This window comes from Drosophila erecta, unplaced genomic scaffold (genome assembly GCF_003286155.1).
Source record: "Drosophila erecta strain 14021-0224.00,06,07 unplaced genomic scaffold, DereRS2 tig00000246-arrow-arrow-pilon, whole genome shotgun sequence".
Taxonomy (NCBI): Eukaryota; Metazoa; Arthropoda; class Insecta; order Diptera; family Drosophilidae; genus Drosophila; species Drosophila erecta.
Genome location: NW_020825214.1, coordinates 123,580 through 149,324, shown reverse-complemented (window position 1 = coordinate 149,324; position 25,745 = coordinate 123,580). Strand labels below are relative to the sequence as shown.

Genomic DNA, 25,745 nt, shown 5'->3' with positions numbered 1-25,745 from the left:
AACTATAAATTTAGTATAATGAAATACCAGAGCCATAGACGCAGCGCAAGTTTGTTTCCAAATGTTGCCACAATTGTGACAATTGTGGAGGATTGTGGGTTTCAGAATGAATGGGCGTGACAACCATCTGAAAAAATCTTGAACAGCGTAGGAGTCACTAAAATCTGCATTCCTTATCTCAATATTCATCTTCTAGCTTTTACAGCGTTCAGACGGACAAACAGACGGAAATTGCCGGATCGACTCGACTAGTGATCTTTATCAATATACATATATACTTTATAAGGCGGAAGCGCCTTCTTTTAACTGATGTATTAGAAACACGTATTTGTGGCTCCTTGATACGGCTTTATAAATAAGAATCGTTTGCAAATAGCCCCATTTAAAAAGTCTACAGTATGCCAAAGTTGAATCAACCATGCGCCTTTAAAATAAAAACAAACGCTATATTTGGAACCAAGCGGAATTTTTATAAAATGGCTCCAACATATATTATAACGGACATTTTTTTTGCCTCAAAAGAGGAATTCGATCACTGCTTTTAAACTCACTTTCGCGCAAAAATTAGAACAGTCCTTGTAAATGTTATTAGAATGCTCACATAAACCCAACCCAAGTCTTACCTTGGCTAAGAGGTACATACTTTTAAAGGTACCAATGAATTATGTAATTGGTAAATAGTTCAACTAATAATGGGCATATATATTCTCAATAGACGGGTATGGTTCGAGGAGTGTAATATAACATGAGCTTAACTCTCGCCGATTAGATACTTAGGAAGGGCTCAGACACAATGGGCGATCTAACTGTAAACATTACTTTTTTGTAGAGGGCTAGTAGGCGTTCGTATACCTTGCATTTGGACTGGTAGAACGGCTGTGCGGATGTTGGGACTGCTGCTGGTCGTTCACGAAGTGAACGATGGCGGATGTGACTTCCTTAATGGAGCTTTGAATCTCTGTCGATACAGGATGTAAGGCGCGGGTTTCATTGGCTGCTCGTTGGGTTAGCAGCGAGTTGGCCAGACTGCAAAAATAAAATAGAAAAAGTCTAAGGTGAAAATTTTGTATCATACTTAGTCAAGGACGGTTTTAGTTTTAGGACGAAAAAATAATACTTAATACCGCCTAATAAATTATTTAACAATAAATAACACTATAGTCTCCTCGACTATCAGATACCCGTTACTCAGCTAGTGAGAGTGCTAGGATTTTATTTTCCTTTCGTATCGATAGAAATTGAAAAAACAAATAATACAATAAGAATGAAATCATTTTCGAAAAGTGTGGGCGTGAAAAAATCAATGGCGTCGCAGTTTTATTCGAGTAACTGGAATCTAATAGTCGAGGAACTCGACCGTAGCAATTTATCTTGTTTATTAATCCTATTGGTGGTATATGAAATAGTCATCTAATTTTTATGCACTAACACTAAATTTGTGTTATTATTTTGACTACAATTACAAGAATTAATATTATAAGCAAGCAGCAAGAGTTCTGACCTCCACACCTTATGCTAATGGTTTATTGGAACCTACCGTTCGTGGGGAGTACGCTGGGAGAGCTTCTCTGTGCTGCGCCAACCCAAATACGGCTGCCGGTAGGAATTGCGCAACAAACCGCTGCCACTGGCCACAGACATAAAGCTGCTATTAATGGGCGCGCCGCGCGTAAAGCTTCCGCGCTGCGAGGCACCGGGGGACATCTGAGTGGAATTTAGATGCGAGGTAGACCAGCGAGTGGCACCCATACCTATCTGTACAGGGGCTGGACCGTGAACTGTCGACGACCCACATGAATAGGAGCTTTGGCCGCCGTGATGGCTGTGCGCTGAGGGACTCATCAACAAAGGACTTCGGTCGGAGCGTTGCGATCCCAGCGAGCTGAGGGAAGTGGTCTTTGAGTTGAGCCCTTGCCAGCGCCCCGATTCCTGTGCGCGTTTGCGGGTGAAGTTGCCAGGTCGGTAACCACCGCCAGTCGCACTTGTGCATGCGTTTTCGCCATCTGCTGCCTTTTCGGCGCCTTTGGTGTAATGACGGAACCAGTCGGGAATATTTAGCCGCTGAAGCGACGCTTGAACGCGCAGTTGGTGCTCGCTTAGTGCGCCAGAATTGTGGTCATGTGATTTCTGCAGTTCGTTTTCAGGGGGCTGTAATGGATGAAAAATGTAAAGATAACATATATAGTTTTTAAATTATTTGTTGAGTTATTGAATCTACATTTGTTGAATAACAAAATTACAGTATGATACAAAATGAGACCAAAATCACAAAATCACAAAACACTCAAAATGGTTAGATGCCATTTTGAACGCCAACAACTGGCAAGCGATATACGTTGCTCGTAGAGTAAAAGAGTAAGAGTAAGAGGAAGAGTAAGAGTAACATTCGTTAAAAAGTATTTAGAGAAAAGTACGCCGTATTGGCAAAAAACCACCGGTAAAATTGGAGCGCTTCCAAAAATACTTCGGAACAAATTTTCCACCGTGCCACATAACTCCGCATAACTGTTTTTTTAACCAACGTTTTCGGATTTGACTGTTAAGAGTTGTCACCTTCCAAGATTAGAGTGGACTGGGTATTTATAAGTTGTAAGTTGCAGAAAAAAAGGTGTTTTAAGCTCTGATGTTTCATTTAATTTAATTTCATTAATTTATTGACTTATAAAAAAAATTATTATAGAAGGCTTTAAAAAAAAGAACACATTTAAATTAAAAAATAAAAGGTTCTCGGAAGGTGTAGCACCTGATTGCCAGCTTCCTAGCAACTCTCCAAACTGGAGTTTCAACGCTTATTGAATTGAACTGAAAATATTACCTCAAATGAAATATTTTAGATTACCTATTTAAAAAGAAAAAAGGTGATATAGTCGTGTTCCCCTTTATTCAGCTAGTGGAAGTGCGAAAGAGAAACTTCAACATTTTCTAGATTATCTCAACTTTCTAGCTTTTATAATTTCTGGGATCTCGACGTTCATATGGAAGGACTGACGCACATAGCCAGATCGACTTTGCTATTGATCCTGATCAAAAATATATGTACTTTATACTTCTACCTGTTACATAGTTTTCAACGGAGTTTACTCTTTTAAAAAAATTTTACATTTTTTTCAGTTTATTATTTTTTTGCAATTTGTACCTATATGCCAGAAAATGTAGAAATTCCTTGTTCGCACTTCCACTAGCTGAGTAACAGATATCTGATAGTCGGGGAACTCGACTACAGCATTCTATATTGTTTTTTTTTAAATCTAACCCGTTACTCGTAGAGTAAAAGGGAATAGAAGATTCGTTGAAAAGTATGTAACAGGACAGACAGACGGGCATGGCCAGATCAACTTGACTATGAATACTTGATACATTATATAGTCGGAAACGCTTCCTTCGACCTGTTACATACTTTTCAACGAATCTAGTATATCCTTTTACCCTACTAGTAACGGGTATACAAATGGTATATACTGAATAAGAATAATTTATTATCAAACACATTTAAACTATGATTTCTGAATAGGAATATTTTATTATCAAACACATTTAAACTATAATTTTTTTACAAAAGACCGTTCGGATGGACAAGTCCTCCGGATAATAACCAATTGAAACTGAAATTATAAGTTATCAAAAAATTGGTGTATACCGAATAAGAACACTTTATGATTAACAACAACGAACGTCAATATTTTCCGATTATTCCTATGACAGCCCGTTTTATTTATAATTTATATGCAATAGGAAAAGGACTTTTTGGAAAAATTTCATGTAGATAGCTTTCAAATCGAAAGACAGACGGAAAATATATTTTGAGGCATACATATATACTTTATATGATTGCAATGACTCCTTTACGGCGTTTCAAACTTCTTTCTGAAATCATTATATCCTAAGCAAGGGTAAAAAGAAAGTAAGAGAGCAAGGATTTGGAAATGTTAGCAAATGCAGAAGTGCAAAGTCACACCCAATAAGTTACATTCGGGCGCCCTGGTGTGTACATATATAGGGAATGGGGTGTACATTTGTAGGGAAAATAATAATTAATTTTTACACGGTTGGACTCGAAACATATACATATGTAAAAACGACACACAACCTCGAAGAGTGTGTGAAAGCAGCCATCGAAAACGTGTGAAATACACGCACCAACAGTACAACGCAAATGGAAAAGGAACTCGGAGCATTCGGGTCGGCTATTGGATCGGCTATTTAAATGTTTTCTTATGTTTTCTTTGCCTAGCACTTTTTGGAACACAAGATAAAATTAATTTAACAAATTTGGCTTTTACTTGGTCAATCATGGCGCGAGAAACACAACACCGAATTGCAAACACACTTGCTTTAGGCGCATAACACACTAAGCGCCTTTTGCCAAGCCCCGCACCAGGGAATGTTTCGCGCTTGGACTTGTGGTAGATACTAACACGTTTAATGGCCCATTGGCCAGGAGACACCCGACCGAAATGGGGCCACAATTTATGGAAGCTTTTGCGCATGTCAGACAGAAAGAGCTTTCCGATATTGTCTTTATGGCATCGCGGAAGGATTCAAGGGTCGAAGCGCCGTGTATCAGGTGGCCTCACTCTTCTCATGGCAGCAACAGGCTGTCATCAGAGTGCTTGACTATAGGTGGCTTTTATATATGGCTCATTGCTTGCAATATTAAAGATTCTTATTAAGCTTTAAGATAAATATGCCATAAAATTATAAAAATACTCAATACTGCCTCAGGGATACAAATCTTAAAAGTTTAGGTTTGAAGGGCATAGCATGGCCAATTGTATGAAGAATACTACCCAATGTATTAAAAAATATTGCCATTTGGTCAGTACCTAAATAACCTTCCTTAAAATTGGGAATGCATATGGTATCGGCTTGAAATACATTTAATTGAACAAATTAATCGAACACCTAAAATTTTGAAATCAACTTATGTTACGAAAAATTATTTTGCACTTATTTGACCCCCGGGCAGTATGGATTTCAAACTGCAAAGCACTTAAAATTTCCTAACTTTTGATATCACTGTGAAATATATACGCTGTGACAAGGCGCGAAGCCGACTTCTATATATACACGAATAAATTCAAATCTGTTGTGGGGTTGTCCGATACTAACGAAAAAACAATAGAAAATAAACTTAAAAACAAAATAAATAAAAAAAAAAATTTGGAGAAAAAGTAGTGAAAGTGTAAACGTAAAATTTTGTGCTATTGGGGCTGGTGGGAATAACATTACTCACTATTTACAAACTTCTTCTTGAAAATACACATCGATTGGCACATCATTTCTAAATATTTGTTTGTGGAGAAACAATAAATTTATACTGCTTCTTCCGCCAATTCAAAACAACTAACCCCTTTTGAGTTATACATTTTGCTCTAGCGCATCAGCACACTATTTATTTAAATTATGCAAACAATTATATTATGCAAATAAATTATATAAACAGCAAATTTCTAAAAACCCGCTAGCCTAAAATCTATGAAGTCAAGTGCCCAAAAGTTGATATCGAAAGTGAAGATCGACTTCGAAGATCGGTGCGATCGACACTTGTTTTTTTTCTCGTCAAAAGTATTAGCTTAATAGAGTAAGCTGAAGGAATTATGGTTACGTGACGTTTTAATTGGAAGTAAGTATCGGAACATATTTGAGAAATTAAAATCCGTGTAAATCTTTCAAAAGTTAAAAATTGGAAAAGGCCCCCGATTTGCTGAAAGGCAGATTGCGGTTAACGTACTGTTTGTTATAGCAGAGATCTATTTGAAAGATCAAGAGCAATTTCTAGCCCCTGCTCGGGACCTACAAATCTGTAGCTGGCCGATTTTGGCCACTGACTTTAACCTTATTCAAAGCCCGTACTACTTGTTAAGCTAATGTAATGTCATAATGATTTTAAGCTTGTGGCAATTAACTTTAATAGATTTAAATGTTTTATAAACAAACCTACAGCATAATTATTATATAAAGAAGCATATTATAATGTAAGATATCGAAGAGCCTTATCCAGAAAACTATGCTCAGCCGACCTTTTTTGACTAGTAGTAAGCCGCGGTAACTGGTGACCGATGTTCTCGCTAGATAACGTGTCGCTATGTCCCTGTTGTTGCAGATGCTTGGCGAAAGTGGGCTTAGCATCATTTCTCTTTAACACAAAGTTAATTATGCGGGATCGCGTTGAACTACATTTATTCCGCGTTACAGCCTGGGAGCTCGGATGCACTAACGGTACCCACTTAGCTTCAGATTCTCCGGAGTCCGAATCCAGGGAGGAGATTCCAACGCAGCTACAGTAGGTGACGCTGCTGCGCGCTGAATACGAAACACTTCCGTACGCTTCGTCGTCACACATTTGGTATTCGGGACAAGGTGTGCTGTCGCTCTGTGCAACCAGATGGTCAGATACAGCATAAGGTATGCACTTTGCCTCCAGATATAAGAGCGGTTCGTCTACGGCTTCCTCGGCTGTGGGTGTCGGACTGGAGCATCGTTCATCCGCCAACGCCGTCATTCGCGCCTGATGTAGTCTTTGCTCGCGCCGAAGCTGGCGCCGCTCGTGCCTCTCCTTTTCCAGGCGAGATATGGTTTCTAGACTCTCAATAAATAAGTTCAAGTCGCCCCGTCCAAAGCAGGCTGCGTTTAAGGTGACGGTGGTAGACATCGACGAAACATCCTTTGAATTCAGGTTCAGGAACTGTGTGCAGGTGAATGCTGACATACTGCTTATATGTTTGAGAGTGCTGATAGCTCTTTTCGGTAGGATAGTCTTTTGAAAACTGATACTGGTTCTCAGTGCCAATGTCTTATTTATACAAGTAATTTCGCGGATTTTATGACTTTATACCTGAGACACAGGTAGCAGATAAGGGGGATCAAATTCATTTCTGTAATTTCTTTAAATCCGTTTTAATGATAGGTTTTCCCAAATCCATGTGTGCCCAAGTGGGACCCGGAAAATCCACCAAAGCTACCTGGCTGGAAAATTAATTTACCATATGCTACCGTGCACAGCTGGTGCACCTACTAGATCTAAAAAAAATGTGCAAAGACGTCAGCTATTTCCTACTAAAAATTTTGAATCGCTTAATGTATATACATACATTATTTGACAAACAAAATGACATTTTTCACAAATAGAACAAAATATTATAATGATGATTTTAATAAATATTACTAAAACTACTAATTAGAATTCTGCAGCAAAAAAACAAGTGGAAAAAATCTGACTATTGGCGAATATCTATTTCAAGAATTTTATTGTATATCACACTGTCGATTCGTTAGAAACATGAAACAGGTGGAACCTATAAGCTTCGAGATATCGGGAACTATTAAAGATTTAAAGTTAAGGCAATGGGTTAGTTTGTTTTAAAACATGACCACACCCACTCTAATATACAAAAAGCTCAAAAAAAACGGTCAGGTCCACTAAAATGATTTGATTTTTATATTGAAATTCATTTCGTTGGGCAACACTTATTTATGCACACACGCCCATAAAAAATAAATATGTGATGGTCTTTTGTTTGTTGACGGAATATCGGAGGGACCATGTTATTGTCTTAATGATCCCAAAATAAAATGTGGAGTTAACTCCACTCCATTGTTAACTTCTAATTTAAGTAAACATGAAACTTCATAAAACTACGCTACATACCAATTTGTAGTTCTAGGTGATTTAGTGGGCAATATAGAAATTGACAAAATATCAAAACATTTTTCAAAAGTGTGGGCGTGGCAGCTTGGGCCGGTTTGTGGTCATTAGAGTGGGTGGGGCAAAAAGTTGATTTGCGGAATTGGAATTGGATTGAAATCACATTAATATAAGTTCGATTAGTAACTGTAAGTAGTTGTAAGTAGTGCACGATAAAAAACGTTTTAGTTGTGTACTTATGTATTTTCGTACTTTTGCGCACTTTCTTGCTTATTGTTTACAAAAGAATTTTATTTTTAGATTTTAAGCGAGCGGGGAGAGAGCAATTATTTCCGCCGCCAACAAAGTAGCTGCATAGTGCAACCCCAATGTATGGCCGTTACGCATTTTGTTATTCTAATGTCATTGGTAAAAGAGTATTATATATTAAATTTTTTAATAAGTATGTACTAGGGTGTATTTCCTATTCTATAACATACATATACATATGTATACACATATTTTCTTGAAAACGACTAGCCTAGTTCATTTTTTCAGATATTTATATATACATATAATGTTTTTTCATTTTATTATTTTTCTCGCTAATTTATATCGTCATGGCAAAAATATCTTAACCACGCCCACAAGCCCGAAAAAGCTGTCAAGCCACCTGTTTTAATAAATGCTAACATATTATTTATTTTAATAGATTTTAGGCCAACTTTATCTATGCCTTAAAAATATTTAATTTTCTTTTTCGCACTTTGCTCAGTAATGGGTATCTGATAGTCGGGGTATCTGGTATAATTCGACGTCCCTAAAATCTCCATGCTCAATAACAATCTTCTAGTTATTATAGTTATCCAAGTCTCGACGCTTTATTCTAGCTGTTAAATACTTTTCAAGGACTCTGGAATAACGCCTTACTTTACTGTTGGCTAAAAAATTTCAAAAATAAGCTTTTTTGGGGCATTAAATATTTTTTTTCAAGATTTTTTATGGTTATTTTATAAATTTATAACGAATTTATTCGTTTATATGGTAGTTATAAGATATAATTGCATTACATTTCAAAATTAAACCTAACATAAATTCTTAAGCCAGGCAGGGACAAACGATTTCGTTTTTAAAGTATCGCGTATTTTAGCCCGAACACAATAGTGTTAACAAGATAAGACATTTTGGTTCATTGGGCTACAACTTTATTCCGAAAGGGAGATTTAAAATACTGTGAATGACTTCTTAAGTGTATGCGGCAAAACAAGGACATGCGTCCACAATTGTATTAAAACAGCTGTGGTAGTCTGCTAATTTCCGAAGTGTTATTATCCAGTTCGCTATGGGAATTTTACCTGATTTGTACATTTTTTTAACCGATTTAGAATTGATCAAAGTTTTATGTTATGTAATGGAAATGTTAAATTAACACTCCCATGTCAAAAAATAACAGCGGTAAAGTGCTGGGGTTAATTTTGTATTGCCTACACATTTAGTGCCATTAAATTTGAAATAAATACTCATTCTTCAAATGTGTTCTTCTTCTATGGGTTTTTACTAATATTTTGCTCATTTTGTGCTTGTAAACTTAACAATTGAGCAAGTAGTAACCTCCGCCAACTTTTAAAATAAAATTTCAACTTTGAGTAGAGTTTAAAAAAATTGTTGAAATTTGTTGAGTAAGTGTGTTGGCCCATGCTGTAGAGGGATTAATTCAAGTTTATTTGTGGGCATATTGACATCATATTTGAAATTAATCAAAATCTCGTATGTATAGGAGAAAGCGCGCATATTTCATGAGAATTCGTTGTATAAATGGAAAATATGCAATATAAAGCTGGATAAGGTCGCAGCAAAATACCCGGCATGGACGGAGGGCAATCTTAGCATGAACTTACTTGGAAATTCAACCAAAGTTGAATTCCAACTTTACCGACTTTCCAACTTTCACAGAGGATACTAAATTTCGGACCCCATAATATCATCTCTAACTTTAGGCAGATGGGCGGTGGCGACACGCCAACTTTGCCAAAATAATTGTTAAGGTGTGTATAAGATTAAAACAAAAATGATCATCGTATCCTAAAAAGGTTTACGATATATTAATTATGCCAACAAAACAGGTCAAATTAGTAGTGCAACTTCGCAAAGATGCCCAACAGATGACTAATACCTAAACATATTTTGAAAAACCTATGGCTGTCATATACTACTTTCGGAAATTTGGTTCCGTTAAAACAAATGTGGACCACCAACTTATTGCCAAGACTATTGAAACCAATAACTCACTTAACCAAAGTTATTTAGTGGTATACAATTGGTATAAAATTAAATATGTTGTATTTCAATTCCTTCCTTTTGATTTTTCAATTAGCCCTGGGCAATACGCCAACAATGACGCCTCCAATTTTAGCCGTTAAACCATTAAACTATTTGTGGCACGCGACAAATAAAGAATTGCTGGCGGGAAGATAAGTAATTGGAAGACGGTATAAAAAAAGTGTTCTTTTGGGGACACTCGGTCAGAGAAAGTTCGTCGAACCTTACCATTTCCACAAAGGCCAACCGTTAAAAATTTAATGTTGCCATTTGCTGACAATGCGCTCAGACGGGTAAAAACCATATGTACACGCATTACACACTTTTGTATTGGATCGATTTGTATGGACGCCCAAAAATGTGGTAAGTACTGGTAGAGTGGCGGAATTCTATGAAATATTCCCAAATAATTAGTAATATAACTTTACTCTTCGCAGCTTCAAACTGCTATGTTTACTTGGTTTATTCAAGACGGTATTGAACGCAATTAGGTTAACTACTCTTAACATATCCATATCTCATAACACTCGTTTAATAAACCGATTCTATGGGATGACAACATTTTAAGCCAATGGCTCTGATGGAAAGCAATATGTTTGGTGCGACCAATACACAGCTTTATAACAAGGCCTTGAACCGGTTGGTTAAGCATGGCAGCCGATTTTATCGACCGAATGATGGATGCAAAATGTGCCTTCAAATTGAATTGAAACCCCTGATGCAAATAACGATCATAACAAACACTCTCAGAAATTGTGAATAATTTGCTCTTCTGGAGCTTCCCACACGTAATTATTACGACAGCACACATTTTATTGAAAATTTTACATAGTCTTACGGAAAATGATGCTTTGGAAAATCTTGAAGGACTGGGTAAATATAACAGTGGAAACCAATAGGTGTCCTGAACCAGAAAAGAGGACATACAAAATATTAGCTAATTTTAAAGTAATAAAAAGTTAAGCACAATGAACTGCACAAAACAAGCTACGGCATGAAAAAGCCAGCATATTATGTTATTGTTAATTTTAAGTTTTGGGATGTACATACATATATACTCGTTGCTCTTTCATTAAAATGGTACACTGATTTAGTTTGTATGCAATAACATTGTATTGTATTCATTGAGCCAACTAATTTAAACCCATCGCTAGCAAACGCAGATGACAATGATGAACTTTTGACGCGAAGATGATAACTCATTGTTAGATCACAAAAGTTAAATTTTCAGTTGGGCAAAATCAATTAAATTAAAACTGGAAGATTTACATAAGTCACAAGCGAACTTCTTAAATTTTATCTTTTATGTATGTACATATCTAAACATACATACATAAGTATACATATGTATATTTAAGAATGAATATTTGTGGTTGTGAGTAAATACAAACATGTATGTACGTACAATGTACGTAAGTGAATACCAAAATAAAACGCAATTAATACACAGAGAAAGGTAGTGCTGCCGCAAGAGTAGCCATCTTAAAAGAATTGCTTATAAAAGAGAGGCTCTCTTAATTTTTACTCAATTTGGAATTTTGCTTTCACTTCATTACAATAGATGAGAGAGTAACTACATATGTATATCCTATAGATATATGTATGTACATACATATTTATATATCTACATACATACATGTATATGCATGCATGAACTGAAAATTTATTTTATAGGACGGACGCGGTTTTTAAAATGTACATACAGTGAAACGTAACATTTTTCCATATTAAATGCCAATCAAATGAGGTCAATGTTTGTTGGCCAAAAAGGGTTGGGGTGGACCATATTGTACTTGTGTACAATATGTATTATGTCTTATGTAATTATGTCTTAAAATCCGTATGTATAATTTTGGTAAATATATTGACGTATACATATATGTAAAAACGTTTACACATATATAGAGCACATACATATAAATTTAATCTTCCTCAGATCAGTGATATAATATTTACATATGTACATATGTGTATATATATAAATATGTGTATAGGCATATGCATCGAAATATGAAGAAATTACATACATACATATGTAGATCCACTGTCATTTAATTGGCACTGTCAAGAAACAGCTAATTATGTATACATACATATGTACTATGTTCAAAGTCGCTATACTCTACTATTAGAGGGGAAGTGCAAGTGAGAAATTTCAAATTTGTTTTGAAAAGTTTTTATACCATTTAAAAAGTGGGAAATATCAATGTCCGTCTGTAAGAGTTGAGATTAGACATACAGATTCTACGCTGCGCATGCTTGTTTCCACGCCTACTCTAACGCCCTCCGTCACGCCAACACCTTTAACATTATTTTTGATTATATTTTTTATTTATTATTTTTCTTGGCAATTTCTATCGATATCTAACAGGAAACAGGGCTAAATTGATTTATTTAATGCTTATTCGGCTAGGAGGAAACGCAAACATACAGTGGATGACAACATGTCCCATAAGTTATAACGCCGATATTTTTGTAATATAGCTGAGCTGGTCTGCTGAATTCTAATACTGTTTTTCAATACTATCCTATCCTGTCAAAAATTAGCAACGCTGCTTAACAGGTGAGTGATATTTAATTATATTTAGAAACTCGTATTTGTGTCTTCTTGATTCGACTTTATGAATTAAATTCATTCACAAATAACACTTATCCAGTAAATACCACAGCAAACTAAAATGGAACCAGCTACGCTAACTCTACGCTAACTTTAATTCACTAGTAGATTTAAACCGTATAAATATTTTCAAAAATCCATTATAGCTTTAAAATATCAATATTATTTATCCCTTATAATATATGAAATAAGTTAAGTGGTTGCACTGGGTAAATATAAAACAGCACTTTAACGTTTTCTGACTTAGAACCAATGTTCTTATAGGCATTTTTATGTGAGTATTTTTGAAAAATGCAAGCAAACCTAAATCATACTGAAATTTTTACTTTCACTCCTTTCATTAAACCTTTCACTCAATTACAAATTAAATACAATGTCGTTTGGCCGCAAGCGACACACTGTGCCCAACGAGGCAAAACAAAAGGTTAAAGAGGACTAGAAGAATATTTAATAAAAAAAGAAATGGAAATATCCATGGGTGTTTTTTAAAAGTGTTCAAAATAATTTTTCACAAAAAGAAACAAATAATTTTAAAGAAGCATATGTTTTTTGATAATATCCTAAAATTAATTAGTTAAATTCTATGTCGAGTTGTAGAACTAAGCAATAATTATGTGCAAGGCCACACGATAAAATGAAACTTACCAAAACATTTTTCTGGTTCTCCTTGTCCAGCAGAAATTCCATACTCTTGTGCGGCCTGCGTACGGATGCCATTCCACCACCTGACGAGAGTTTAACCTCTCCGTCCAGTTCATCCACGTCATACGCAACGCTGTTTACATTTAGACGCTTTACGATGTATCGTTTCTGCGGCATGCTAAGTGGGTTGCAAGTTATATCCATAAGAGAACGTGTCTTTCCCGAAATAACCGTTTCATGAGTATCTAGATTGGTCTCGATCAAACCCATCTTGTCGACATCTTCGACGGGAGCAACAGAAACCGGGACTGCGGTAACCACTGTGGGCCTAGTCGAGGTGCCGTATCCGGCCAGTCGATTAACCGTTTGTGTCTCTTGGGCGACTACTGCCCGCGAGCTGAGCACGGTGTCCCGCATTCTCGTTCCTTGGTTATTAGCCATCAACTCTCCGGTAAATTGATTGTACTGTTCTCGTTCGACGCTCGGCAACGCCACGGCACGATGGAGATTGACGGCTTCACTGGTTGTTTCCTGAGGCGCATGCGCCAGGATGCCACTGCGTGGTGGAATTTTGGGCAGTGGCGGCTTGCCAGTCACCCTTTGCAGAGTTGAGGTCTTGACCAGCTGTTCCTGTTGGTGCCAGCTGTTCACGTTGCAACTGCTCGTCTCGGAAGCGACAGTATCGTCCAGTCGGCCGGATTGCGAACTTTTTGGCGGCTTTAAAGGGATGTGCACAAAGTCGACCGATTGGCCGTCCTCGGGGCTCTGCGTGAACTGCTTTCCGGGCGACGCATTGACCCACGATGGCTCTTGTTGCTGCTGCTTCTTTTTGCGACGTAAAGAAAAACGCAGTCCGTGGGCGAACCTGGAGAAGAGGCTCCTGGAGGTTGGATGTTTGTCGTCCGTCCTGCCGACAGCAGTGGCCTGCGAGCTTACTTTGCTGGCCGACGGCATCTTGATAATCGGCGACGCCTTCGATTCGTAGCACTTCAGTTGCTGGGATGAGTACAAGATGTGGTGCGCGCGGTTGGTGGGCGGCTCGCTGAGGATTGGCAGGCTGAGAGGTCGTGCAGTCGCTGAAGCAGGTTCCTCAGTAGCATCTTTTAAAGTTTCTCCTTGAGAAGACGACTTCGCAACGGCACAAGGTTTTAGACTGACTGTGCTGCTTAAAGCGGGCTCAGTTTCTAGGGTGGTCTTAGCTTCGGTTCTTCGATCGCGGCAATTGGGTGTGGCTAAGATTGCTTTGTTTTTGACATTGCCGCTCTCTTCAATTGATGAGTTTTTCTCTGCGTGTGTGGAAGCGGATAAGAGCGGATTGGTATGAAGACCGGTAAACTAGAAAAAAGAGATTGTGTGGAATTACTTTTACTTATGTCGTGTAGAAAGAGAATCGAATATCAATGGGGTAAACTAAACCGAAACAAACTAAGGCAGAATAAAGATCTTATCTATCGTTTTAAGCATAAGATATAGAGAAAAATTTAATTTTTAATTCAGCCTAATTAATACCTCTGGAAAATAACTATAATTACTACTATGGTTGAATTTTAGGAATTTTTTTGGTTCCAAGTTATAAACAAAAATATAAGCCGGTCGTGCGGGACATAGACTACCCAATCAAACTCTGATTCTGTATTATGTTATGTTTATCTTAATTATTTTTTGGTTATACAGTACATTTATATACCCATTACTCGTAGAGTAAAAAGTTGTATAATCGTTCAAAATATGTAACAGGCAAGAAAAGTTTCTGAGTAAATATCCAGGGAACTGTAAAAACTAAATATCCAGGGAACTGTAAAAACTAGAACTGAGATTACGTTTGCATAAGTTTCTATGCAAACTAATCTTCTCTCTGCGTGAAATTTTCCAAAAATTTGGTTTCTTTTTCTTGCAGGTAGTATTTATATGTACATAGTCGGAACGGGTCGTATCGGACCACTAAATGAGCTATTTGATTGATTAATCGAAAAATTAATGGAACATTTTTACTATGGTTGTCATTATTATTATAATGTTTTTGACATCATGTAATGTCGGTTTCAATCTTATAAATATTGGATATCATATATCTGGCAATGTAGCAGTCGGAAGATGTCTGATTAAATAATGGAAAATAAATCCTTGCTTCGTTGTTTTTCACCATACACCAGTTTTCTAAAAATATATAAGTTCCATATTAATTTGATCAAATTCAGATGATTATATCATACAAATGATTTAGAAAAAGCCAGCCAAAGAAACAAGATAGAATGCTAAGTCGAGTTCCCCGACTATAAGATACCCGTTATCAGATACCAAAATTTTCTGAAAGATCCGTAAAAATTGGGGGGAAAAAAAATAAAACACTGCAAACTTTTAAAAGTATGGGCGTGGCAAAGTTTTTGGCAAATCTATAGACATTTACAAGATATATAAAAAACTGAAAAAATATCACATTTCTTAAAAGTATGTGCGTGCCAGTTTTTTACGGTTTGTGGGCGTTGGCGTGTTCATGGCAAACCAATCTATAAAAATTTACAAGATATGTATGTATATTCGAAAAGTGAAAAAATATCACATTTTTTAAAATTGTGGGCGTGACAGATTTTGTCGGTTTGTGGGCGTGGAAAATAGTTTTTTGCCAAATCTGTGAAAATATATAAAAAAAATAAAAAAATATCACCTAAATATTTAAAAGTGTGGCCGTGACAGTTTTGTGCGGCTTGTGGGCGTAAGATTCGGAGTGGCAACATTTGGAAACAAACTTGCGCTGCGTCTAAGTCTCTGGAAGCTACGTGCTTAAGATTAAGCATGTTGAGATAACATTCTAGACGGACATGGGCAGATCGACTCGGCTATTGATTCTAATCAAGAATATATACTTTATATGGTCGGAAACGTTTCCTTCTGCCTGTTACAAACTTTTCATCTAGTGAATTTTTTCGAATCTAGTATACCCTTTCACTCTACGAGTAACGGGTATAAAAATAAATCGTAGTTTTGATATTTTTAATCATAATAAGGTTTAACTCAATATACACCAGATTTTTTACAATATATAATTTCGGTTTCAATCTGATCAAAATCGAGATTTATAATGTCCTTTGGAAAGATAGCTTCTATGATTTTTAGCATTATACTATAATTATAATTTTTTATACATATATATTTTTATATGTACAATTACTAAAAAGCTATTACTAATTACTGTCAAAGCTATGTCTTTTTTTGCTTAATGTAATATTTGTAGTAGGTCTTTTTGGGTACTTTATTTTTAGACTTTGCCAACTCTCATCCTGCTCCATTAAATTGAATAAGTTAACAACACTAAATTAATGTAACTTAAAAAACATGTAACAAAAAGTTGGGCAATGTTTTTCAACATTATTCTTTTGGAAACTTAGCAGCATTTTATGCATGGATTTATAATGTTAAGTACATATTAAAGTTCATGTCCGGCATTGCTTCTAAGAAAGATAACAGGAAAAATTAAAAGCACTATTTTAGCTAAAAAATATTGACATATGCAATAAACAAAAACCATTACCATAATTTTAGAAACGAAACAAATATTTAAAAAAAAAAAACAAATGTAAAAGCTTTTTTCATGCCGCAGCATATTTCGTGCAGTTCTTTTTACATAACTTTTTATCACTAATTATTAGAGCAGGTATATTTTTTAGCTCATGAAAAGCTTCTTTCGTAATACTCGGCCATAAAAGTGGAGATCATGTAATACAAGGCACACTGTATCAGGACTATCTTATTGCCCATTTCGTCCTTGATCTCTGCTGGTAATTTTGGAACCGATAGCTTGAGGTTTTCCTTAGTTTTTCACCCTTATCGGGGTCTGCGAGATTCTATTGGCTTCTATCTTGAATACGGTTGTCCCAAACGATCCTTTGGTTAATGCATTGCAACTTGATGGGCTTACGATAGCGCTGCTCAATGGATGTGATTTCCAGGAATGTTTATATTGAAGTGCGATCAAGCATAGAAACCCATATAATATAGTATTACTATGCAACCCATAGTATCAGTATTCAACATGTTAAAACAAAAAAAAATCTTTTAATTTGGGACAAGTTTCAGCATTTATTGAATAGAAACACTGCACGAAATAAGCATTAAAGTAAGCTTATTTTTTGTTTTTTTTTTAACTTTCTGTTTTATTGAGCCAATTTAGAAAATTGATTTATTTTGTTTAAAAATAAATATAAATAAATAAATAAAAAGAATTCAATGTAAAAATACCCCATTTAAATATTTTTGAAACCTCCAAAAAAAGGACGGCAGTTACGATTCAGCTTTTATTTTTCAACTGCACGAAATAAGTTGCGACCCATTGCAGTTTAAATTCGTTCTGGGTGTATTTAATTTGAAAATGTCTTGTTCAGGAAATCTACTCACTATCTTTTACTCCACATTTGGTCGAATGTTTTTAAATGGCAGAAAGATTCCGAATTTTTCAAGCAACAACAAAACATTTTTTTCAGCATCGTATGTATACATATATGTACATAATTATACATATGTACATACACGAAACCAACGCCTATTTATATGTTTGCTTCTACATTGGATAGATACCTTTTGTGCGATCGCCGGCTCTCTTAGACGATGCGGCTGCTCTGACTCGAAGAGCGCAGCGATGTTTTCGTTCTCTCTGGTGTTGTTCACCAAAGTGGGGTCCATCAGTTCGTCGTCGCTGGCCTGCTCGCCCTCGCTGGAGTGGAAGTGGTCCTCGGCCGGCTCCTCGGAATGCTGCTCCTGCCAACAGTACTTACTTACCACTGGGCAAAAGCTTACCTCCTTTCCGAAGGAATGGCGCGATCCGGTTGGTAGCAGAATTCCCAGTGGCTTTGGGTGCGTTGGTGTCTGCGGCAACTGGTGCATTGAGGCGTGGGCGCTGCTCACGTAGATATCGTACTCGGACTCCTGCCGCCCGTCGTCGCAGGCGGCGAGATTGGGCGTGCTACTTACCAGGCTTTTGTGCTTGGCGGTCGACGTTTGGGTTTGGAATCGCTGCTTGGGCAGGAACCTTTGTGACATGGCTGGCGGTGGGTACGGAGCAGTCTTTTTCGTTTCTTGCTCGTCAAGGTGGCACTGCTCTAGGCTCTGTGTGTACGAGGTTCTCAAATTAGTGGGATCCTGGTCAAATGTTTTTGCAAGGCCATTAAAAGTCATGGCGACTGGCAGCTGTTGAGTTGAACGTTTCTGGCGCGGTGGTGGCTTTATGTTCAGCTGCACGTGCTGCACCTTCAAAATCTCATTGGGCGCATTTGAATTATATTCCTCTGGCGCAGGGAGCTCGGTCTCCAACACCTGCTTATCCGTCAGTATGGACACATTTTTGTCATATACCTTGCTGATCTCATCCAGCAAAAAATTTCCTTTACAAATCATGTGCTCGTAGCTTTCGGAGGCAATGTTGCTTTGTTTCGACATTTCTTCTGCTGAGCTTCTTTTGTGGTTCCTTTGAAGAAGCTCTGCTGGCAACCGGTTATCCTCGTAGTTCAATAGAGTTAGGTTTTGGTAACTGGCGTTCAAATATCCGGTACTTGCCACACCCACTACTTTTCTAGCGCGTTGGTTCCAGCTGCAGCTGCGACGAATCCTTGGCAGGCTGTGGCTGGCATCTAAGAAGTTGTCCAGCCCCTCCAGTTCCTCACTGGAGCTGTTGATGTGACAGTTCCTCTGGCTGGAGTGACTGTGACGTGGGCGTCGCCTCCGTCCAAGCTGCTGGAGCTCGTTGAGTGAATGGGTGGGGCCGAGAAGCAATAAACCGTCACAGCTATCGGCGGAACTGCTGCTCCGGTTGATGCTACTGTTTTTGCTGGTGGTGGCCAGAGCTTTGCCGTTTGTCTTAAGTTGTGAATTGTTAATTCCCACAGAGAGCGGACCTCGTGGCTCGCGGATATCTGGCAAACTGTTGTGCAGCCAAGTGAACGAAGCAGACGACGTTGATGCCGATCCGGTCGGCGATGGCAGCGGCGATTCCGATTCGGAACTGGCCCTCTCCGGGGAACTATTTATAGACGACGGAGAGCATGCTAATGCAGCCGTGTCCGCAGTCTGCTCTATTTCGGTCTGACACAAATCATGCCCGTCTTTGAAGTCGCGAGAATGCGGGCCGCCCTCCTCCAGCAGCAGAAGCTCCTCCTCCTCCTCGCAAAGCTTGTCGAAATTCTTTGGTATGGATCTAGACTTTTCCTGCTTTAGCGTTCTTGGCTCGCAGTAGCCTGAGTCTTCGGACAGGTTCTCAGCTGAGCTGGGGGGAATTCGCCGGCAGGAAGCCCCGTCCTGTTTTCCCCTTTCTGTTGCAACAGCATCTACGGGAACAAGACAAGAGCTTAGAAGGCTGTGACCACTGCTATCGCTGGACGAGCTAGAGCTGGAGTAGTTCTCCACATCAGATTTTAGCTCCGCTTCTCGGAGTCGTTTGGAGAGGAATTCCTCCTGCTCCTTATATTCAAAATTGAGATTGTTCAGCTCATAGTATGTCTGATGCAGACGACTATGGTCGCTGGATTCATAACGTTTTAACAGGGACAACGTCGGGGCCGATCCCTTTCTGCTATCTGGACTGCTGTCCCTGGTCCTGGTCCGTGTTGCCGCACCAGACTCGCAGGTGAGCGAGGGCGAACTGTTGCCCAGACTGCTCATACTCTGATGCTGCTCCTGGAGCGTGAGTTGCCGTTCCAAGGACTCAAACTGTACCAGGGAGGAGCTGCGTGATAGGGAGTGGGAGGAGTCCTTGTCGGAATACAAATCTTCGAAGGTTACCCCTCGCTTACTGCCTATACTGCTTCGTTGGCCCTGGCTTCCGTAGCTATCCCGAGCACATGCCTCTAAAGCCAGAAAGCGTTCAAAGCTATTGTGGTACTCGGTATCGTAAGACATAGGGCGGCGCATTTGGACGCTATCCTCGGATATCTGGCTAGAATTTAAGTCATGGCTGCGCCTTGGTCGCTTGGGTGGACAGACAAAATCCCTCTCAGAAACAGCATCGACATCTGCTTAAAAAATTTTAGTATAGGCGAAATAATAGAATTAAAAGTCTGTTAGTTTACCCTTAATCATTTCTATGCGTAAGACTGATCCAGTTTCAGACTCCGCAGAGCTCCAAAGTACCGGCTCTATGCTTACAATCAAACTACTTCGGGCACGTTCCTCATCCTCGCTGGTCTCCTCCAAGATGGGTTCCAACATTTGTCTCGAGCTAGACAGGTAAACAGCATCTGCAAGAGGTTAAGAAGTGATTAAATTATTTAAAGCGTTACACTGGACACCACATAAATTGTTTTTGAATAAAATTTGTTTTACTTCCAGAATAATGTTTCAAATGCTCATGCAACACCTTTATAATATTTAAAAAAATGTATTCGTGAATTTATTAATAAAATGACAAATTCACGAATACCTTTTTTAAAATATAATTAAAACGTATTGATGTCCGAATCATAGGCATTTAATATATGTATATATAATAATAATAATATAATATATAATGTATAATGTATATACCCGTTTAAAAGTATGTAACAGGTAAAAGAAAACGTTTTCGACTAGAACACGTTTGAACAGAACACACTTTTGAAATTTTGCTTAAAAAGTATTATTTTTTGGCCAATTCCTATTGATAGATAAGTTTTGCCACGCCCCCTCCAACGCCGACAAGCCGCCAAAAACATTCACGCCCACACGTTTGAAAAAAGTTGTGATATTTTTTCATTTTTTTTTTTATAATATTTTGTAAATTTGTATAAGTTTGCCAATGAACTTTTAGTAACGCTCACATTACCACCAACAAACCGTCCAAAACTGTCACGAACACACTTTTGAAAAATTTGTAATTTTTTAAAATTTTTATCGCAGTTTTTACCGATAAAATGATGAAATTTCTCGTTCGCACTTCCACTATTTGAGTAACGGGGAACTCAACTATAGCATTCTATCTTGTTTATTATATAATGTTAAAAAGAAATTTTGTGAATCAAATTATTGTTTCGATTTCGGCACTAAAAGGACTTTGTAACAAGTTAAATTATTATTTTTGTTTTATATGCTACCAATTACTGTTACAACTCTTAGATATCAGATATTATTAAAATTGAAGGTGCCATCGGCACTTTTTTCTCACTCTGCTGAAATGTGTTTCTGTTTAATAATTTTAAGATTTGTTTTTCTGACGAACAAAAACAATTATGTTAACATGACATTAAAACACGAATTTTTTAATCTTCACAAAGTAATAATATTTTACTCTCAATATCGCCACACTCACCTTGCTCCTGAAATGTTCCCAGACTGTACCAACTTTGAGGCGTGTGGTCAAGATAGCCGGCAAGATCTAAATGCTCCATTTCATAGATAGGAAATCTATAAGCAATGTCACAACTTAGGGCAACTGAAATGAAAAAAGTTGTACCCATATACCGTTGTCGTTTTATCGCTTTTTGGCATTATCGTATTTAATTGGCAAATGAAAATTGGATTTCATCATTTCGTTTCCATATTCATTATAAAATTGTCGATTTGTTTCAAAGATTTTGTATAGACAAGAGAAGCATCTGCAATAAAAAAAATATTGATTAAACACAAACAAATTTGGGGTTTATTTTTTTAATTATTAGGAAGCTCAATATTTGTAATCGTAAAGTATAACGAAACCATCAATAACTATTATTATTTTTCGCCGTTATACACACACTTGTTAACGAATGGTAGGCTCCACCCAATTAATTCTAATCTCTTTGTTATAACCATGAAAGAAAACCCGAATTCTTACCGATCGTTGGTTTTTGTTATTCATATTTTGATGCTTCTAGATTGAGTCTTTGGCTAAAACCAATTGTTATCCGTAATATGCTTTTTATAATTTCAAAAAGGTCACAAGCTGTTGGTTTTTGAACAACAAGAGTTATGTATGTAAGAATTACAACACTGAATTTTGAAAACTCACTACAAAATTGTTCAATTCAGCAATGATAAGCGTTATCTAACTCGCTAACGAGACGTAGTAAAATGTCAAAAATTAGAGAGTGGATCTTATAGGAAATGTTTGGTGGAGTTCGCTAATATTATTAAGAACATACATATACTAGTGTGTGGAAAGTATGCACGCACAGCTTAACGGTACCGGAAACCCCTTATAACTGTCCCATGCAAAAAAAAAAACCGAAGAATAGTGTAGACCCTGTACCAACCAATGCGTTTGCGGTACGCTTTGGTACTAACGAACGATATGCCCTTGCTCATAGCTTGCGTGCTCATTCTTCATTACTCGTAGAGTAAAAGAGTATACTAGATTCGTTAACGAGGTTAGGTAAAAGTGACGACCTTCCAACCTTTCTTCAACAATTTCAAATATAAAATTTTCTGACGATTATAAAAGCCATGTTTCGTCACAAAAGTTGATATCAAGATATAAGATATATATAGTGGAGATATAAAGAGTTGGAGAATCTAAAGTGTTAGGAAGTTTAATGAGATATACAGGTTTTAATTTCCAATCAAATCTTTAGACTAGTTCCTAAGAAATCCCCAAAAAAGCTTTTTAATTTGTTGTAAATTAAAAAACATCTAAAAACATTCAAACTTTTGAAATGTGTTTATTATTTAAAATTTTTGCACATTTACCATATATTCTGCTGAACCTTTTTCAAAGTCTTGTTATAAAATTTGCGATACCTATCAATTTGCAATTTTTATTTCTTCATGTATATATAGAAATCGGCTTTGCACACTATTCTGGAGCACTTCATCACGACGTGGACTCCCGTCAACAGTGGTATATGTATGTGCTGTACAAAACTTAAGACCCCAGGTGAATAATGATTCAACCACATGGAAACACAGTGTATACGGATAAGATAGTACTTAGAGATAAGATATTTTGTTTGACATTATCGAACTCGATTATTCATTGATAAAACATAGACAAACTTCCTTTATAAAAAAAAACATTTTTAGACATACATAAGCTACAAGTGGGAGTGCAATAAAGAATTTTTTGGAATACCAATAATAATAGGATAGAAAAATAAGAAAATCAAACAAGGAAGAAAGTTAGCTTTGGCAAGACGAAGCTTATGTACCCTAGCAGTAATTATATATTTAACAAGAGATAATGCTATAGTCAAGTATAGTCGACTATCGGATACCCATTACTCAGCTAGTTGAAGTGCGATCAAGAAATTTCCACATTATCTGGAATATCGGTAGAAATAGGGAAACAATAAAATGAAAACAAATTTAAGATTTTTTCAAAAGTTTTTTGAGCGTGATAGTTGTTCGGGCGGTTTGTGGGCGTTAGAGTAGTTTGATGGAAAATCGATAGGAATTTACAAGACTAAAAAATATATGTTTCAAAAGTGTGGGAGGGGCAGTTTTAGGCAGTTTGTGCGCGTGGCAACATCATTTAACAAATTTGTGCTACATCTATGTCTCTGGAATCTGCATGACTAATCTCAACTGTCTAGCTCCTTAGACAGACGGACGGACAGGCTATTCTCGACTCGGCTATTGATTCTGCTCAAGAATATATGTACATACATATATACTTTATATTGTCGGGAACGTGAGCAATATTCGGGCCATGAAACCATTTAAGTAATACTAAGTTTAAAAACTCGATAGATTACCTACTTTTTTTACCTGCATTTGCTTTTAAAGCCTCGAAGTTAGAAAATAGAAATCTTCGAGATTGTTCACTCGCAATTTTTACATACGAATTTTTAAAAAATGTTAGAGTGGGTATGACAAATTAAAACTTCAATACAAATCAGAAAAAATGTGGCCGTTAAGCGGACGTTAGAGAGAACTAATGATACTGTTTAAGCAAAGACATTAGAATAGCAATATGCGTAACAGCCATACATTCTTGGGAATTCCTCGGGAATTCCTCAGGAAAATACCTGTAAATCCAAAAATCTCCCAAAAAACGTGAACAAGTGATACATTTAAATTAAATTTTTATTTTTTCTTAATTTACATTAATTTTTTCCTATTCTTATTTGTATTGTTTTTCACACATGCCAGTGCGTGGGCCAAGGCCTTCTCCGCTGGCCTTCTAATGTGCTTATGCTATCTGTAAAGACAAATATTTAAATATGTAATAGCAAAAAGCAATAGCAACCGCAAAAAGCAACCCGTACAAAAAAAAAATGCGTCACCTAAAAAAAATGTTTTAATTTTGTCGCGTTCAAAACCATATTTTGGCTAAATTGTTATATTTCCTTAAGCGCAATATTTTTAAACCTATATTTTTATTCGGCGCAATTTTAATAAGACTTTCTTTTTCGGGCGACTTTTTCAAACAAATATTTATCTTGTGAGTGGCTTTTTGTTGTGGATTTTTTCGCGCGATTTATTAAAATTTAAATTTGGGGGTACAAATTCACCAAATTGAAAATAAAAGCGCATGAAAACAAACTTAAATAGCGCGGCCCATTTTTAACTTTAATTTCTATTTGGGCGTGGCTAATTTTATAATTATAATAAAATCAACATCCCTATTGCATTCCATTGTATATTTTTTCTGTGTACATTCTGTATATGTCCTTTTAGCATTCATATTTCTTGCGCTTTACATATTATGTACATATATTTAAAGACTTCGCAAAATTATATAGTTTGGAATGCAATTAGCTATGCTTACTTATCAATGCGAAACACTTTACTTACCGGTTTTATATATTTCACGTTGAAAATTTTGCAAACACCACTTGTCACGTTCTACAATTGAATGAAAATAAAAAGGAAAGGGGTGACGGGAAACGATACCGAAAATTCTGACAGGCGCGTGCCAGGGTATTTCCGACCATAATGATCCCATGTAAATAGAATTACATAGGCAAATAATTAACCACGGACGCATTGGCGTTGCCTATAGCGACCTTTTAATTTCTTGCAAAATTAAAAATCCTTAAGTAAACAAATATAAATTAAATAACCCTTAAAAATATATAAATATCCAACCAATTATTGGAATGGTATTCAGAAATCTATACATCGCTTTTTTTTTACTGTTATTTTGTCTCCTCTCATTTTCGGTCAATGCTCTGAACTACTTCGAAAAAAAACAACAAATATGAACTGCGGGCGTAGGCAGCGGCAGAGCCACGACAGAATTCGGCTTGACTTCTGTGTTCGAAACTTTGCTAGAAAAAGCCTGCGAGATATGTTCTTGTTTTTTCGAACTCTCGCGAGGAAAATTACGGGAATATCGCTACTGAAGGGCGATTTTCGGTCCGAAATCAGTTTTGATCTTAGAAACAAATTTGATTAATGCTTTGTTCAATTTAATTTTAATATATATACATACATATATAATAAAACATTATTTGATGCCGTGGCTATTATTTTAGTTTTCTAATATTCTTATTAATATTATCTAATAATCGTTATATTTAAAATATATACATATATTTATTTTCAGTCGTCAATTATTTAAATATTTTTTAACAGGTAGGAATTATTTGTCATTTTTTCATTTATGAGATAGAATGCTGAATTTAATTTTTTTTCCATCAGCTATCAATAAATAATAATAAAATA

The 25,745-nt window shown here is 36.7% G+C and overlaps 2 protein-coding genes across 8 annotated transcripts in view; both read right to left on the bottom strand.

Moving 5' to 3' along the window:
* The window catches only part of LOC6548598, a 37,605-nt gene that overhangs the window by 7,023 nt on the left and 4,837 nt on the right, over positions 1 to 25,745 (bottom strand). For 4 of the 7 annotated variants that reach the window (XM_026982857.1, XM_026982856.1, XM_001973907.3 and 1 more), the window contains exons 2-7: positions 21,472 to 21,757; positions 20,258 to 20,425; positions 17,775 to 20,200; positions 13,206 to 14,537; positions 1,538 to 2,148; positions 853 to 1,026 (exon numbers count right to left, since the gene is read on the bottom strand). In XM_026982857.1, the coding sequence (XP_026838658.1) occupies positions 853 to 1,026; positions 1,538 to 2,148; positions 13,206 to 14,537; positions 17,775 to 20,200; positions 20,258 to 20,425; positions 21,472 to 21,619 (4,859 nt within the window). In that variant the 5' untranslated portion in view covers positions 21,620 to 21,757. Of the gene's footprint in view, positions 1 to 852; positions 1,027 to 1,537; positions 2,149 to 4,280; positions 4,407 to 13,205; positions 14,538 to 17,774; positions 20,201 to 20,257; positions 20,426 to 21,471; positions 21,758 to 21,975; positions 22,184 to 25,745 lie in introns of those variants that run through there. The other 3 variants (XM_026982859.1, XM_026982858.1, XM_026982861.1) reach the window with 3 other exon arrangements.
* Positions 5,211 to 6,887, bottom strand: LOC26526484. The gene has a single exon (XM_015157324.2). The coding sequence runs from the start codon at positions 6,707 to 6,709 to the stop codon at positions 5,969 to 5,971; it is 741 nt and encodes a 246-aa protein (XP_015012810.1). The 5' UTR covers positions 6,710 to 6,887; the 3' UTR covers positions 5,211 to 5,968.